The sequence below is a fragment of the Poecile atricapillus genome, chromosome 3 (genome assembly GCF_030490865.1).
Source record: "Poecile atricapillus isolate bPoeAtr1 chromosome 3, bPoeAtr1.hap1, whole genome shotgun sequence".
NCBI classification, from domain to species: domain Eukaryota; kingdom Metazoa; phylum Chordata; class Aves; order Passeriformes; family Paridae; genus Poecile; species Poecile atricapillus.
In genome coordinates, this window is record NC_081251.1 from 85,078,886 (window position 1) to 85,097,858 (window position 18,973).

At 35.2% G+C, this 18,973-nt stretch overlaps 1 protein-coding gene across 1 annotated transcript in view; it reads left to right on the forward strand.

Annotated features, from left to right (window-relative positions):
* Positions 1–3,339: 3,339 nt before the first annotated feature.
* The window catches only part of DNAH8 (dynein axonemal heavy chain 8), a 125,471-nt gene continuing 109,837 nt past the window's right edge, over positions 3,340–18,973 (forward strand). Inside the window, 12 exon segments of the mRNA XM_058835725.1 lie at positions 3,340–3,531; positions 4,159–4,293; positions 6,493–6,577; positions 7,414–7,562; positions 8,883–9,072; positions 9,428–9,591; positions 10,573–10,749; positions 11,116–11,229; positions 13,641–13,748; positions 15,992–16,093; positions 17,387–17,533; positions 18,456–18,653. Coding sequence (XP_058691708.1) covers positions 3,340–3,531; positions 4,159–4,293; positions 6,493–6,577; positions 7,414–7,562; positions 8,883–9,072; positions 9,428–9,591; positions 10,573–10,749; positions 11,116–11,229; positions 13,641–13,748; positions 15,992–16,093; positions 17,387–17,533; positions 18,456–18,653 — 1,761 coding nt within the window.

Sequence of the window (18,973 nt, forward strand, 5' to 3'; positions counted from 1 at the left end):
GTGTGGGATCAGATCGAGGTCTGCCAGTTCATCCCTGATGCATAGCGAGCCCCTCAAGCTCTGAATCAATCTTTTCAATTTTTTTTTTTTTCTGTTAGTCAGTAGCTATATCTGCACAGTTATGGTTAAGCAACTACATTGTGAGTGTCATCTGCTTGGCTATCTTCTGTTTTAAGGAAAAGAGAAGGCAATCCAAAAATGAATAGGCTCTCTGGACGAGAGCCACCAAGAGTGAAGTCAGCAAAACTGAGCAGTAAGTGGGAAAAAGGTAATCCCAGCAATTGGCAATCATGACCACTGACTCATTGACCACCTATTCAAAACAGACCCAAGATTCAAATGGAAGGAAGAATTGCACCTATGGACTATCATTAGAAGTGAGAGATATAACTAGCAATTGCGGGATTGAGCACTAATTAATAGCAAAGTTATGTAATTTGTAACCAATGAATGCTGATGCCTTTGTTTGTTGGAATTTATAAATACCAGTTTTGATTACTGGGGAGCCAGCACTTTGTGCGTTACCACCCAGCTCTCTACTTGGATAAAACTAGAATAAGAAATAGAAATATCTTGCCTCAGTATATGAATTGATGCTGCACAGGTAACGAGCCCTTGTTCAGGACAACATAAGGACCAAAGGGAAGGAGCTTCCCTGACCGTGGCATTACTTAGCTGAAGCATGTCATGAAAGTGAGGATCCCCTATGGTGACCTCCCTGTCAACTGCTGACGATGCATCCCTCCAGCTGCCAGTGGGAGGCCGAGGGTACCACACCAGTACCAGAGTAGACACTACTGATAACCCCGCTCTACTGGAACGGTGCTGCTTTTGTAAGTCTTGGCAGTGTTGGGCTGTTTGGGAATCCTGGTCTTGCCTTGTTATCATCCTCATGGCAGCCTTGGTTTAGAATTGACAGAGGTTGATTTCTGCTTTTGCCTCCAGGTGCTAAGAAAAGATTTCAAGTAGCATTTGTCAAAGAATCATAGAACTGGGCAGATTGGAAGGGACCACAGTGGAGCTGTTCCAATCTCCCTGTCACGCAGTGTTATTCCAGAGTACACGGATTGTGTCCAGATGGTTTTTGAATATCTCCAGTGAGAGACACTCCACAATCTCTGGGCAATCTGTTCCAGGGTTCAGTCACCCTCACATTAAGAACTTCCTCATATTCAGGAGGAACTTCCTGTCCATCACTTTCTGCCTTTTATCCCTTATCCTATTGCTTGGCACCACAGGGAGAGCCTAGAAACATCCTCTTGGCACTCCCCTCCCACCCCTCCACCCTGGCCCTTAGATATTTATGCACAGTGGTAGGCCTCCTTTCAGTCGTCTCTTCACCCTCTGGAGTTACACACTGTCCTTTAGCATAGAAATATAATTTCAGGCCTAAGAATGAAGGATAATATTCCTCTCAAAAATGCAGAATGAAAACCAGGATTGAATACATTGTATGGAAAAAAAAGAATTAAAACTCCACACGTTTTATAATCGAGAGCAAAGCACTTTTGCAGCGCAGAACTCAGTCTGAGTTACTCAAGTAACTTCCATAGGCACATTTAACCACGCCAACCGCCCGGGCAAGAGGTTCCCAGGTACACGAGATCTTTACGGTAGAATGACGGTTCGAATTTGGGGGGGGGGGGAGGTGTCGAATTTTGCCCAGCCGTACGCGGGGCCACTCGACGCTCTGAGCCCCGCGCCCGCGGCTCCTGGACGGGCGTTGGAGCCGCCGCCCCGAGCCCGCCCCGCAGCGGTTACGGGTTACCGGCCCCGGCCCCAGCCCCGGCCTCTCCGCCGAACCGGGAGGAGTCTGCCCACGGCGGGCGCTGGACCACCCGCTCCGTCAGGCGAGGGGAGCGTCCATGGGCGCTGCGCTGTCGGGGGACCGCGCCACGCTGCCCACCTGTGGGGAGACACAGCTCTAGCCAGGTCGGTGAGGATCTTCGCCTGCATCTCTCTGCCAAAGCTGAAGTGCAGGCTAAGGCAGCTCAAATTTTCAGAAAAGAGCCGAAAGGCTGTATTCCCAATGTTTAGTGATCGGGAATCTTCCACTTCTTCCCTATCTTTTTTCCTCCTTCAGCTCTCCTAAGATGATGCATGCTGGAAGCCAGACCTATTTTCCATGAATGAACTGGTCCTTTAGAGAAGGTTTGGAGCATCCTGGTGAGAAGGAAAGGAGTTTTTGACATAAAACCGTGGGTTTTATTCCAGCTGGGAGAGGGGGGCAGATGGAGCTCATACAGATTTTTGAAAAGTGTAAGAATCTCACCTGAGCCACCAGGTATGTTGAGTATAGATTTTGGAGGACCAAGGACGATGCCAGGATACAATGCAATCTTAGGGGTTTTTTTAAAGAAAGCTGCGAGAACCCCACCTCTCTCATCTTGTGCTTTAGGTGAAAGTATTAGCTAAAAGTGAACCAGTTAAAAGGCAAAGAAATTAGCATCCAACCTATTCCACTTGAGTGGAATAATCAAGGAGGAAAGTACCATTGCTAACTTTGTAGATGACCAGGCCAGTCATAGAAACATGAAGAAAAAGAAATAAATGTAATTAATTTAAATTTAATCTTTTTTTTTTTTTTTTGGTGGTTTTCCTAAATTTGTTTCTTGGTTTCCTTGGTGGAATGTTTAGCAGGTGATTGCATGCCTAAAACCATAGAGCATTGCAAATTTGTCACCTTTTACATAGGTAAAAAGAAGGAGCTAGCGTTGTACTACCAGATGTTGCTTTTATGTCAGCCTCACCTTTGATTTTTTATTTCCCAAATCAGGTAATAGTATCTAAGAGAGTATATAACAATTTTACAGCAGTGGTAGGCTGCCCCTAGGCCTCATATGAACTGCTAAGGAATTCTTGATAGTTGTCTTGATCCTTATTATAATGGTACACTGAGCAGATTAGCAATTCCTGTGTATGTGCATTTTTTTGTAAACTCAGTTGCTGAATTTGGGTATATATTTTAGAAACCAAAATTTAAATAAGTAATTTGTATTTGAAATAATTTCTACTTTTCAGCAATCAGATATGCACTGAAATTATTTATATTTTAAAACATATTTGTAATATAGAGAGGCATTCACTCCACAAAATGCATGTGTTTGAAAAATAGTCTTTAAAAAATGTCACAATCTTTATCTTGACAATTGTAACCCATCATAAAAACGTATATAAATGTCTGGCATTCTAACAACTGGAAGAGGACTTGATGAGGCTATTACAATTATATACCTGGAAAGATAGTTTTGTGATGCTCCTGTCTTCTGGAAAAGATAGACTTGAAATGTCTGGATTGTTATAAACCTAATCTTCTCTTTTCAAATTTCAGATTTTAGAATGGCAGGAGTACCAAAAAATGCTAAAAAAGGTTCAGCCACTGGAGAAGATGTATCCAGATCTTCTCAACCTGCTCAACGAATAGCGAGCCTTTCCTCTTCACAAGGGTCTCGTTCTTTTGGAAGTCAAAGTTTGTCCAAGTTTTACCGCCCTAGTGGAGTTCCAAGTGTGCAAAGTTTCAAAGCAAGAAAGGTTATAAGTTTCTGGTTCTTTCATGAGATTATTAAATTCAATTTATATTAATTATTAGTTTAAATTTTTTATTTATTTGTTTTATTTTTGTTTAGACTCAGTTCTTTTACTAAATTATTTCTAGCGGAAAATGAGTCTTTTTTTTCCATGTTTGTAATATTTTAAAATTTTAAAGTAACAGAGGTTGGAAGCAGGAGATATTAACTAAATAATTTACATTGAAGCAAAGCTGTACTCAGTTTAATTCCTGCAAATATTTATCCACCCTAAATTCTTTATTTTAAATGGATGTTTTAACCTTTCTGTACTAATTTAGTAAACTGAAATTTTGATTGTGAACAAGGAAACCAGTTAATGTCACATTAAAATCTTGAAATCTAACTCTGCTATTCTTAATGTTTGGTTTTCCTTGACATATCCTCAGATTTAACTTTGCATCTTATAATAATACTTACCAATTTGTTCTTCTGTTAGCCTCTGAAAATTTAGGTATTTTTAAAGATTAGGGCATTTTGCAGCCATAAATACAAGACAATAGATTTCAGCATTAGTTGCAAGTTAAGTAGAAGGTCGTTGTTGTGATTACTTTTTGTATTTTTGGCTTGAAAGTCTTGTTTAATGTTTTAGATTCAATACGAAAAAGCAAGAGAAAATCGAAGAGCAAAAGTTAATGCTTCATATAAATATATATTTGAAGTTCTCAGTGCCAGGGTAGGCCTAGACTTACAAGCTGTAGAAGAAATGATATTGGATGTCCCTTCGGTGAGTCTGTTCTGTATGCCTGTTGATTTAAATTATTAGTTAAAATATGTAGCAGATTACCCCTTGGATAGGAAGTGTTATCAATCTTTTTGATTGTTTCTGTCAGAAAATGTGATTTCTAAGGCACACATTCAAAAAGGATACCTGACTAAATCTTACAGCTAAGCTTCCTAACAGATTTTTAAATATCCCCAAGATTTTTGATTGTGGCTTTTTCGTCTTTCTTACCTCAAGGTAAATATAAATAATGCTGTTATTTTGACCAATGGATTTCTTTTCATATCTACCAGTTCTAAACAGCTTAATCCATCTCAGCCTGACTTTATTATGTTCTAATTATTGTCACTTTTGTTTGTTAGACAAGTTCTCACTGAAATTTCGAAGATTGTGCAAAAATGCCTAACTTACTGGAGCATTTTGAAAATTAGCATGTTGTTAGTAATAGGAAGAAAGAGTAAACTTGCACCATTTAAATGCTATGAAAATGTTTGAAAGACCCACTAAGAAATTTCAGTTTCGAATGCTTTATTTATGTTTGGATGTCTAAAAGATTGGTTTAAATGGGTTTGTAGACTGTATAGATCTCAAACCTGTGGAACTTCTGAAAGATTTCATTATTGTTGTGTGTTTAGTGTTGTCTTTCATGATGTTTCAAAATTATTAAACAAACAGAAGAAAACAGTTATACTGTACTTTTAGTAGATTATCAAAACTCAGTGTGGCTGTTGTGAAAAGATATGCCTTGACTTCTCTGATTGCATTGTTGTTATTGACTGTTGGTACATCTGATTGATGTTATTTTTGTCTGTTAAGACATATTTGACTTGGCATTTAAACTCAGCCAGATAATGTCTCCTTTGATAAAACAAATCAATTCTTAGAACTTCAGTTCTACAGTTACAAGCGAAATTTAGCCTTAATCCAAATTTGTTTGTGTTTTGTTTGTTTATTTAAATTTTTATGTCATAAAATGTACTTAGCCTCATTTGTGTTGGTTTTTTTCTGCTTACATAGCATAGAGGTGTGCTAAGTATTATCCCTTTTATACATTTGCTAAATGATATATAGTTTTAAATCATTCTGATTTTATGTGAAACTGCTGTTCTACACCAAGTTTGACTAATCCCAACACTTGAGAAATTGAGAAAATTTGGGTTCTTGAGAGGGTTTTTTTTGTATTTGGTTTGGGTTTTTTTTATTTGTTTATTTTTGTTTGGGTTGGCTTGGGGATTTTTTGGCTGTTACCAGGACCATCTGAAATATTTTTGTGCTCCCAATTTTAGTTTATTTATAAGCAGTTTAGGCTGTTGGGACTGCATCAGCATTGTCCCTCAACAAATTGTCGTTTAATAAATTCCCATAAATGTATGTCTTTGAAATCCATGAGTTAGGTTTCGCCCTTCAAAGTGTTTTAGCGTGCATATATATTAACACACTGGGTGTGAGAACCACATGGACTTGAAACAGCAGCTCTTTGCAGAATCATTAGCTGTGGGGACAGCTCACACCTTCTGTGTAGAATCATACAAACCCCAAAGTTACTGTTTGTTCTCCGCCTCACAAGCTGGAACACTTTTTGTAGCAGTGAACTTTTTCCTGCTTTCTTTCACTGTGCTTTCAGCACTTCAACAATTTTTTCTTTCACTATTTTGGGGGTGGGTTTTTGAATGTATTCAAAACATTCTCTCTTTTGCCCTTGTTATTTGCTAGTGCTCTATGTGAAATGCACTTCTAGAGCTGGCTTGCTTTTACTTCTTTTATTTTGCTTTTACTTCTTTTTATTTATGCAGTGTTGTCTTCTCACAAGAGTGGCTTTAAATTATGTCCACCTGGGTGTCACTCATTTTCCCATCACTGTTCTGATTCAGCTTTAATATTTGCTTATTTTTGGGGGAAAAAAACATGCTCATAAGAAATATACCACAACTAGAAATGTATCCTTTGTCCTTGAACAGGTGATGCATCTCCACACATGCTTGCTAAATTTCTGACCTTTTATTTTGATGAGGACAAAACGGGATATTCCACTAGCATGGCTGAATCCTTCAGTTCGACACTTCCTATATTCTCACAATATTTGAGGATAAACATTGCTTGCCAACAAAACTTCAAACAGTAGCATAATCAAATTACTTTTGCACATCATAAAAGTACATAAAAATATTTTAAGTAACATGTATTCACTCTTTGATTCAACAGTTTGATGCCTTTGATTCCTTTTTTGACAAGGGAGGAAGAAAATCATTGAAAATTTTCTATCAAGAAGGAGATCCACGAGGAATAGGTAAATGTTTAACAATAATAATATAGGCACATGTAACAGTGCATTCTGTTGTTCATTTTGTTTGAGGTTTCTCAGAATAAAATCTGCTTTTGCTTGTTCAGAATTTTGCAACCTTTTGCTCTGAGGACTGAAAATTCATGGTTTAAATTCTTACTTCAAGTTAAATTGTTTAGAGAAAAAAAAAATCTCAATTTTAGCCATTCCTGGAAGAAAGACTATAAAGTGTTATCCTGAAATACTGAATTAGTTCTGACTTTTTCATATGTGAGTTTTGTCCGCAGTTCATTCAAAAGCACTTTTGTAAAACTTGTCTTTGAATTTGCATCTATTATAAATATTTCAAATTTTTTCAGGTTTCACATGCATGATAATTAGAATGTAGAAATCCCTAATGATTCACTAATTACTGCAAATATAATTCTGTTACTGATTTATATTGAGCTATCAAAATGCATAGGCATATACCCACAGAGGATCTGGGCCCATCTCATAGTCTCTATTTTCTCACTTAGGCCTGACATCATTTTTAGTAGGATAAATGAAAATAAAGTACCTTAGTCACCAGCAAATCGTTTCAGAACTGTGGGCCTGAGAAAATTCCCTTTTCAGTGCATTACATTGCACCCAAATAGGTTTGTAAGATACATGTTATACGTCTGGTGTAGTTTTCTCATAGTGTGATTAATTACAGTTACAAATTATGCTGGTTTTTGTTCTCTGACAAAAGAAGAAAATAAAATATTTATATGCTAAATTTTATTTCTTTATATTGATTTTATGCATTTTATAATACCCTCATTTTTAAAAAGAGTCATACCTATGAAATTCCTTTTCAGAGTGTGGTCGGGTAATTCCAGGTGTTGAAAAAGGAAGTAAAATTTTGCAATTTTATGTGGAGAGGACACCAGACAAGATAGAAGGACTATGCTTATATTTCATTCGCTATAAGAATGACACATCCATAAATGAAAAAACTATACATGAGGTACTCATAAATTTTAAAAACTAAAAGTTTTAAAGCAGATACTTCTTGTTTCATTATTTTTTTCACTGTTGTCATGTAACAAAAGTTACTGGTAACTACTTCGCTCTCCATTTTGAATAAACAACAAATAACTGTATTGCTTCAGCAATACTTGTAAATATCTTACAGGATTCTTGTTAAAGAAATTAACATTAATTTGTCATTCTCCTTGATATTTTTCAAGAGATTAAAGCCACTAAGTATATTTTAATTGTGATCAAAATCTCTAAACTACAAGAAAACACTGAAAAGACTTTATTGCAAATACCAGGAGACAAAAAGTTTACATGTACCTTTCTGGTTTACATGTTTTGATAAATAAAATACAATATACATATTTACCCTGTGTTAATTATCTGGCATGAGATTTTCTCTTTTACAGATTCTTATATAAGTATGGGCTTCATTATTGTCCATAGCTACATGTCTTTGTATTTGGACAGTGCTTAAGGGACTGTTATTGATAACTAATAGTTTTAAATATGTGTCTTGTAATTAGTATTATTTCAAATTCTTCAGACAGAAAATCCATTATTAGTTTACATGCTTTATATTTCATATTAAAATATTCCATTCCTTTTGAGAGTTAAGGAGGTGAAAGAGAAAAAACACTATAAGAAGCAAGATACAAGGTCTGTCTTTATCAAGGGCCTCAGTATTCATCATAAATATTACTTTTCCATCAGATACTTTCCCAATTAATTCCAAATACTGAAGGGGTAGGGAAAGGAAATTTATGTTGTAGGAAGTTTGTTACATGGTGTATGTTAATACTTGTTTATTTTAAGGATATTTAAAATACTGGAATATTAGAAATAGTTAGACCTTGTAAAGTTTTGTTTTGTAGAGTAGGCAAAAATTTAACTTGATTCGCAATGATGTATATTTAGTCAGATAATTGCTTCTAATATAATTTCAGATAAGGAAATTCTGAGAGTTTTTTGCTACTTGCAATTCATTAATTAGTACCTAATTAATGGGAGAGAACATTTTTCTACCATTTCAAAATTTCCAAACTCTATGTGATAGATAAATAACTGATGTAACAAAAGCATAAGCGGACAGCTTTTTAAAACTATATTAAATAATTATTGATTTCCCTTTTCTATTGAAAGTACGATACTAGGGGTACACTGTAGGTGTCTTATGAAATTATTTTCTCTCCTTAAATTAAAGTTTTGTTTGGCTTATTTGAGTGCTCTTATAAAAATAAATCGAACATATAATACTGTTTCTAGTGTAAGTTACTGATCTGATAACAATTATATTTTTACACTGCAGGAAATTTCCTTTGGTGTTTTGGATGCCACTGATGGAGTCTTGCGTGGTGTTAAAGATGTAATAGAAAAAGTTTTTCTCCCTGCTATCCTTGCAACAAGTAATTGGGGTAATTTAGGTCAATCCAAAGAGGATACAAAAGATAAACAGAATTTTGTGGAAACAATTAAGAAATACATTTCATTTTTAGGAGGTAAGCATTGCATTTAGAAAAATAAATTAGAGGAATTCTGCTTAAGGATTTCTATTTAAAGGCCATAGTGCACGGATAAGGAACTTTTCACATTCTGCATGGAAAAATAAAATTATCAATTACTTGCATAATATATACATCGGTGGATTATTTTCTTTAGAAAATAGTGACGTGTTGCTTTTTTATCACTGCGTTTAAAATCATATGTTTCTGCTTTATGTGAACACAGTAAATTGGTATTATATCGAAACAACACTGACTGCAGGTGTATATTTTCAAGTTTAAATTGCTTTGACTGGTGGAAATTTATTGTAAAGTAGTAATTGGTTCTATATTGTAATTGCACTTTTCTCAGGTGCTGCAGCATGCATTGAAGGAACAGTTGAATTGAAAAAAATAGATTACATTAACTTTTCTGAACTCGAGACCTTTGATAAAATAACTGCAGCTGCTGACAATTATGACACAGTTCACCAGCTAGAGGAAGTACTTATGATATGGTGTAGACAAATTGAACATGTAAGTTGTTGTTTTAACACATCAATTCAGCATGAATATGGATATTTATAAATTATATGTGAGACTTGCCTGAAGTTAGCCAAAGGCTTCAGCTGCTTCTCCATCCAAATTAAGAGAAATGCTCTGCTTCTATGCACAAGTGAAGTTGATAGTCCTTATGTCTAGGAATTTACAGTCTAGCAAGAATAAGAGTTTCTGAACACTTAATACACAAATAGTAAGAAGAGAATGGAGGTTGCAGGACTAATAACACTGGTGAGGACCACATAAGCATATAGAGCATACCTAACTGTACTTTCTGATAAGTTTCTGCTGCCACTTGTGGTGGGAAATACTGCTCTTAAAAATTTTTGATCAGGCCCAGCAGGGCATATTTTTACCTGTGTAAGTCTTGCATGGTAAGGTCTCAGTTTTCCAAGATATTAGTGTCTGAGACTTGTATGAAAAAGAGATAAGTCTTCATCAGAATATGAATCTGTGTAGGCAGGGACATACTCTACTTATAAGGTATACTATATTTAATGTGTTTAGCTCACAAGAATAAAAATGTAAAAGAAATGTAAAAAGAGCTGTCTGAACATTTGCCAACATACAAATGGATAATTTTATGACTGATATCTAATACTTTTATTGAACTAATTCTTGAAGTTCCAGACAAATGAAATTACATTTGGTGCATTTCAATCCATAGATTCTGGTTAAAGACTTACCTGTATATGCTGATATTCACCCAGGGTATGACAGCATGTTTAACGTATGCATTAATTGCCTTAATTTCAGTTTAAGAATATGATTAAGTGCAATTCAGACTTAGAAAGGTTTTCCAAATGGGAACCATTTTCATGTGTCACTAACTACAAGCTTGTTCCTTTTTAATAAAAGTGAGTTTCCTCAATAGCATCTCTTCTCTATAATGACTTACCTATTCACTGTAGCAGACATTTGATCAATTTTTTATTTTTTTTTTCAACGGGGTTGCAGGTTCTGATTGAGAGCAAACAGTTAAGGAGAGAAGCTAAGGATTCAGGTCCTTTGATGGAACTGGAGAACTGGAAATACACATCTGCTAAATTGAACTTTATTATCGAACAGGTCAAAGGACAAAACTGTAAAGCTGTTATTAATGTTCTGAAGGTGGCACACTCTAAAATACTAAAGGTATTTTTTTTTTTTTTATGCTATTTGTTTACTATAAGAGTTATTGGGTTTTTTGTTTTTTAGTTTTTGGTTTTTTTATTTCATCTAAAAGAAATTTGTGAAGGAGATTTAAAAGAGGAAAATTTAGAGATGCTGCTGGTGTGCTGAATGTATCCAGACAAAGAACAAGACATTTTAGGAAAACAACAAAAAATGAGCATAAAATACATTATATGTGTAATAAAGGCAATAAATTAATTTTTACTGCCTGCTTTGACAATGCCTCTTAAAAATAAATTTACCAAAGTTTACTTCTGGCAAGTGAGTGCAAGTCAAAGAAACAGTTCACTGCATATGAAGTTTTTCACAGTACTCTTTTCCCACTAGACATGGCAAGAATTAGATGGCAAAATCACAGATGCAGCAAATGAATCAAAGGATAATGTGAAATACCTAGGCACACTTGAAAAAGTTTGTCAGCCACTTTATACAACTGATGTTGTAAGTATGCCATTCACCATTCTTTATGCACAGTTTAGGTATTTACATAGAAAATCCCAGAGCAAAATAAATTTCCCCTTCCTTATATTTACTTAAAAGTATTTTTTCTAATTTCTATTTCTAATTTTCTTGATTTTTTTCTAAAAGCTTGTCAAGCTAAATGTTGAAGCATTATTTTATTATATATTTCATAAAATATAGTATTTTGAAATATGTATTTAGTAAATAAGCATAAATACATATGATTGTCTAATACATCAGTCCTACTGCTGGTATTATTTTTAAGAGCAATTAAACCAGCTACATATTTTATAATACAAAAATTTCCAAATATGTCTTCCCCTGGAAATTCCATATTTGTCAATGATCACTTAACTGTAACCGAAGTACCAAAATTTTAGTTTTATAGAAAATAATGAAACCTTATGAGGTCCTAAGTGGGCAAAACATTTTTTTTAGTGTAGGATACAGTATTATCTGCTTCTTTTTGCAGATAGACTACCTGCTAGTCAGAATTTAGACAATTGGTTGTACACCATTCAGTCCTAGTTCAAGATATTAGTTATTTGGTAAAATAACTATGAATTATTGTAACAGGCATATTTTCCTAATGCTTGTTGCAGAATAGGGTGAAAGGAGTAAATATCCTAGAAAAATAGTGCTCATTCTCCTTTGTTTTTGAGTCCTTCACATTTTGGTCCTATATGCCTCCAGCCCTCTGTCAGGAAGTGCTGCATTTCTTTTGAATCTCTGTCAGCTTAGGATCCTACTACAAAGTTGTAACTAAGGGCAAGCCAAAGGACTTGGATAATATGTGACATAGGGCTCCTATTGCATGGAATAATATGAGAGGCAAGTATGATAACCAGTGTCACTAAGCTGTTTAGCTGCAGCTCTCCAAGGTATCACTAGAGGGTGCCAGGTACCAGGCCATAATGATGAACTACTTCATAGGTGTTACGAAGAGAAATTCTTAGTATTATAAACAAAGACAGACATTAGTGGGTGCAAACCCATTAAAGAGTTCATAATTTTACTAATACAAGATAGTTGGAGTTCTTTATTTAGTCTGGAATAATCGGATGCATATGAATTTATATTTAATTATGTTCCTGAGATCAAGTTAATTTAGGTAGGATTTTCTATGATAGTCAACTTAAAAACAATGTATTCCAAGTTAAATATATCCTGCTTTAAACAGACATTCATTCTGTGTAGAGTTGCATTTAGTATCTGGTATGAACAATTCCTGTATATATTAGTGAATAAGGAACGGAATACAAGTGGATTTATGATGATATTTGGTGTGTGCATAAAATATGGCATTTAGTGTATGCAGTATCACACAGTGACATTTGTGCTGAAGTAGATAAATGTATGAAAATTCAAACTGAACATTTAACTCGAAGCTTTGAGTCAGAGACATTTCTACACAGTTGAGTATTCAGGGTTTTTTCATCAAGGATTGAAAAAGAAAACCTGTAGACTCAGAATCCCCTGATTCTGTTTTGGGGATGGTGTTGGTGATGAACAATAGTGACCTAAATGGTTGGTTTTATGCTATATAGCATTTATTTTACACTCTTGCTAAATGCAAATGCCTTCTATGTCTATTCACAGTATGAGTTTGGGTTTACAACTCGAAGTTAATTACAGGAGCTTGGCTTCTCCATTGAGGGGTTACTGCCAAAATTACTTTCTTGATGTTCTGAATTGCAACTTCAACAAGTCCCTGATAATGTTAATGAATTATAATGTTTTACCTTTTGTTTTTGTTTGTGTTTTTTCCCCACTAAAATACTTCGGAAGTGTTTGAGCTACTGAGTACTTGTAATGCCACAGTATGATTTTAACAACATGAACATTGATTTCACAAAATGTATGAAAGATTTAGATGTTTGCTGTAACTCTGAAAAGAATTGGGCATTTGTTAATAAACTAACATTGTGACAATTATTTTATGAGTTTTCTGAAGTGTCTGAACGAAACACTTTATGAACACAATGAAAGTACATTAGCAGCCTTACCTGAAGGAAAACAAAAGCATCCATCACAGAAAATTGCTGTCAGAAAAATGCTTTTTATTGCAACAAAAAATGCAACTTTTACATTTTGAATCAGTGTTCAGTTTTGTTCATCAAAATGGGATATTACAGTTATTTTATCTTGTAACATCTTTAATCTGATTTCTTAGTCAATGATCAAACTTAGCCATTTATTGTTCTTGTTGGTTGATGTATGATATCTTATTGAGCATGCTTAGTCTTTTTTCATAAGAAAACTTCTGCCATGACATTTTAAAGACTGATTCATGGGACTTAGGGAAATACATAATTTAGAAGTTGTCAATAGAGTGGAAATACTGTTACTAAGAATAGGAAGTAAATTTTTTCTTGAAACTCTGCCTTGAGGTATTAATGACACAGGGAATACCAAACTTGATAAAGGCTGTACAAATGGTTCACCGTGTTTCAAAATACTACAATACTTCTGAGAGAATTACATCATTGCTTATAAAGGTAAGTATATTAAACAAAATAATAATTACAAAAATTGTGTGGCTTTTCATGAGAAAAATTAATTTTGCTTAAATCAGTAGAATATTTGTTTAAAAGTGATAGTAAATAGTGGGGTTCTGCATGGGAAAGGAAGAGAACTCTGTTGATGATGAGAGGATTAAACTCGGAATTCAGACTTCTCTTCTGAAGGGACCTTTGTTTGTTCTTGGTTCCTCACTGTTAATTTTTTTATATTTTTGATTAATCTCCTGATCTGAATTAATCTGATCAGTTGTTTCCTAAATCACAGAATCCATAAAGGCTCTTTTATTCTCAGCCTTGAAGACCTAATGGCAGATGGCTGTCAATTTGACTAGGCTGTTCCTCCAAAAAAGTGTGAAAGATAAAAGGTTTCTGTTTTCTGGAGCAAGTCATACTGGAAAAGTTAATTGAATTTCAGATCATAAACTTTACCTCCTTAAGGAGAAAATTAAGACTGGCTATGTGTTTATACCAATGTCTTTTGCAGAATGCAGGTATTCACTGCATGCAAAGATGGTTTGCATAATGGTTTTATAGTAAAGAAATCCGTCATTGCTAAACCACACATGTGCAGTAAGCATTCAGGGGAAATTCACAGTAGACACTCATTACACAGACACACGTTTTTTGTTCCCTTACACCGCAGGGTTCAGCATAAAATGTTGTTACATTTCAATTTGAACTAGGACATTAAGAAGTATGTGCTCTTTTGAATCTGTATCTATTCATGGCTGTGGCTGTTTTATATATATCATGTTAGATATTTATTACCTGTCATATAATGGGTCTTTGTACGTTTATTTATTGACTGTTGCTGCTGTCTATTATTTAATGGTCTAAGGGAGTGAGTATTTCACTACAGAGGCTAATAGCAAACTGGTTACATGAAGCTATGCTTGAAATAGAAAGGAAAAATCTGTATTTTAATCCAGTGGTTTAAGGTCCCTATTTACTATTTGTTTCCACTTAATGATCATCAGAAGTGAGTCTGGAGGTCCTATCTCCAACTTCATCAGTAATTTTCTTAAAGTTTGAGGCAGTCTTTGCTATGGCAGTTTCTAGTCTTTTTTCAGTTAGGGATACTTAAGACCCGCTTTACTGTACTCTCATGTCAGTGTTGTCTTTTTCCCAATCTGGAAATGAAAATTGAGATTATTTTAGTAAGGAGGTAATATAAAAGAGAATCTGTAATGAATGCCTTCAAAGGCAGTTATAGAAAGATGTCTGCAAAAGCCGACCCCTGCAGGGATGAGTTTTTACACATTTATAGTTTTTAGGAAGCAAGCATAATTGATAAAAAGCACCAATACGGAGGACAAGTGGTGATGCAATTTTTCCCTAGGTCAAGCCCCTTCTCTGAAGCCGCTCCTTCAGCGCTAGTTGTACTTTGTCCATGAGAATGTATCTTGGATAGTTGTTCTTGGCCTTGGTTCCCAGCAAGAAACAAGACGGGGCCTTGTACCTCCCGGGGCTTGGAGCTCTGAAATTTGTCTTTCTGCTTAGGGAAGGGCCATGGAAAAGTGCTGGAAAACTAGTTACTAATACAATAGGTGACAGAGTTACAAATACATGTGTGAAGAATACAGAGAGCATATAAAAGAAAAAAAGGCAATTGTTTTGAATTGTTCATATCATTTAATAGATAAAAAAATTTTCTACCTGTTTAGATCTATTTCAGTTGTCCTCTGTGATATGTTTTCTATATCTGCACATACTCCCCTCTCTCTCTCTCTCTCTCATTACTAACTTTGGATTTTTATGGTTGAGAAGTAGAAGAATGTTTTCTCCTTTCTATAGCTACAGGAAATCAAGGTAAAGACATACTGCTAGGATACAAAATTTTTTAAGGCCTGTCTTTAAATAAGTAGTGCATAGTGTAGAGACAACAATGTAAGTGAAGAATAGTTGGAATTCAATAAATTCTTTTGTTCTTGAATTTTGATTGAATACATTCTGTGTTTGTGTATTTCTGAACTTATAAGACCTAAAATATGTCCTGGGACATACATATACTTCCAGGAGTGTTCTCAGAGTTTTTAGAGGGTGTTTGTTGTATGTATTGCATATGCTTTTTAGCCACTGTTATTTCCACAAGTGAAATTTATTCCAAATCTGATAGTATTAACACATGTATGTGAGAATTTTAATAGGTTTTGTGAAACAGGCAAATTTACCATTAAGCTTAAAATTACTGTTAAACTTTTTTCATTTGTCTGCCCTAGGTTACAAACCAAATGGTCACAACATGTAAAGCATACATTACAGATGCTGGCTTGAATCGAGTCTGGGATCAGGAGACTCCAGTAGTCATTGGAAAAATCCATGTTTGTATTTCAGTGTTTTATTATTTACATGTCAAACCTATTGATTACCTGTTGATATAATGAGGAAGTCCATATATGTATCAAGTGCTTCACACCTCTTGGCTTTTTTTTTTTTCATGATGCTTTGAATGTTTTCCTAATTCTTAGCCCATGGGCATTGTTGACATTACAATGGCTCCATCTTTATCAGTGTGGTCTCTCACTGACCTTAGAATTGGCATCTTTGCTTTATGTGCATCCAAGGGATTAATATTCCACATTTTTCCATTTTGAGGAAGAGAGGCTGTCAAGGAGGGTACAGCTCTGATATGGTACCATCTTCCTCTAACATGGAAAATCTGGTATTTGAATAGATCCTGACTTTGTTATAGTAGTTCCTTTTCATTCCAGATTTCCTTGGCATACCATGAAAGGTCAGTGTTAAGATAGTCTTCCACTTCTTCATCTGATTGTGACCTATTAAGAGCAAATTAAGCAAATGCAATATGCTATGGCAAAATATGTGTAGCTGTGGGAATACTGGTTGCCAATGTTAACTTCATTTCCACCTTCTCCTTCTCCAGACTTCAATTACTGAGTTGCTATCTTCCCCAAAAGGTGTAGAATAGAGGGAAAGAATAGCTTCTTGCCACACTATTGCTGATAGAAGCCAGGATACCATTTGCCTTCTTGGCCATGTGAGCACACTGCTCCCTAGTGCTCAGCTTGGCATCAGTCAGTACGCCCAGGTCCCTTTCTGCCTGGCCACTGTCTGGCCACTCTGTCCCCAGCCTATATATAGTGCTGTATGGGGTTGTTGTGGCCAAAGTGCAGGACACAGCACTTGGTCTTGTTAAACATCAAATTGTTGGATTTGGCCCATTTATCCAGCCTGTCCAGGCCCCTCTGCAGAGCCCTCCTACCCTCCAGCAGATCAACACTGACACCCACATCTGCAAATTGACTGATGGTGGACTTAGTCCCCTCAGCCAAATCATCAATGAAGATATTAAACAGAACTGGGCCCAGCACTGATCCCTGGGGACACCATTAGTGACTGTCTGCCAACTGGATGCAACACCATTCACCACCACTCTCTGGTGTATTCACTGTACTGTACTACTGTATGTTTGTTCATATGTTGCAAACACTTCCAACACTGAAAGAAAACCACTGTAAGTTGTTGTTGCCTGTTGACTGAAATTAGATTAAGTGATGACTAATGGCTTTGGAATGTCAATCGGTTTGCATACTCTAGTCCTTCTCTCATAAGCATAGCATAACGAATATGGTATTTATTCCTTCTCTTTTTAGGAATGCATATGTCTGTTGAAAGAATATCAGAGATGCTTCCATGAAGCTAAGCAAGAGACTTCAGAAAATCTAGGAGAAAAGGCATTGGAAGTATCAGAAATGTACATTTTTGGAAAATCTGAAGCTTTTTGTAGGAGGTTAGAAAAAGTGAGTATATTGGCTGTTGCTATTATTGGTAAAGAAGAAGCATCTCTCCAAAGAAGTGTTTACAAAGAAGGTGCTTGCCAACATACATTCTCTTAATCATCCTTTAAAGGAGTCTGTTACTCTCTATTGAGAGAATTTAGGCACTTCCACAGAGTAAGTCATCCTGGTGCTTGATGCTATTATCTCATAGTTGCCTCCTCAACTTGTCAATTTATCTCTTTTAGTGTGGAGAGAAATAACCTGATTGACCTAGACTTAGATCATTATTTTAAGAGGTTTAAAATTATGTGAAAAATAACACACTTTTGCTTTTTTTGAATGACATTAAAAGCTCATGTTTACTGCTAAACACAATTCTTCAGATGATTCTGCTGCTTGATATGGTCTTAACATTAGCTTGGTAATGCATCGAAGGGATTTTAAGCTAACATTCTTGGGTGGAAAAGGTAATAGGTCCTTCTTGGTACAGAATAAGGTCAGACAAGGGATAAGATGATAATCGTCACAAGGTAGGAATTCTGTGAGTCTTTGATGTACTTCTTTATCACTCAGTATACATACTAATCTTCAGGGTTGTGTGCTTTTATTCTTTGAGATACCTTTTTGTTATCAGTATGTACATGCCACGTTTTAACTCCTTTTCCGAATTGTCCTATTGGATCTAGCAGTAAAACATTAAAAAACCCTCTTTATCATTATGAAAAACAAAGATTATTTTACTTTGTGTTGAATTGTGATGAGAACTGATGTTGAAAACTGAATTAACTATGCTTCAAGTATTGAAAATACTTGACTCAAAAACAACACATTTCTAAATGTGCTAGAGGAGTGGCTGTTGATTATTTTATTTTATCCAGATTTTATTTTATAGAGAAAATAACAAAGAATTAATTATAGCATGAATATAATATCTTTATTTCAGATAATGAAGATGATAGCTGTAGAACAGAATTTTAATGCTCTGACTCTGTGTGCAGTTGAAGGTATAGATCTTATGGCAGTAAAATTCAAAAATATCTACCACATTTTTCAAAAGAAACCATATGACACTCTTGATCCACAAGTAACAGAATTTGATGTGGATTTTGTGAAATTCATGTCAGAAGTTGAACGTTTAGAGGTAAGAAATATTATGACTTATTATAACGTCCTCAAAAAAGAATGTATCAAACTGATGGTCAGTGAGACTTTGAATTGTGCATAGGCTACATTGTTCTTCTAAAATGCATGGAGTTTGTCTGGAAAGAGGCTTTTTCCATTCCTTCTCCTTCTTTCAAAGGAAGGTGTAAAGTATATCAAACAGTGCTTATGGATGATTTTCACTCTGCAGTCAAAATGACAAAAAATTATGAAACCTGAGAGAATGATCTATGTGGAAGTCGTTTATTAGCCTGAAGAAATGTAGTCAGATTTTGGGCAGAACAAAGCTGCAACTAATTA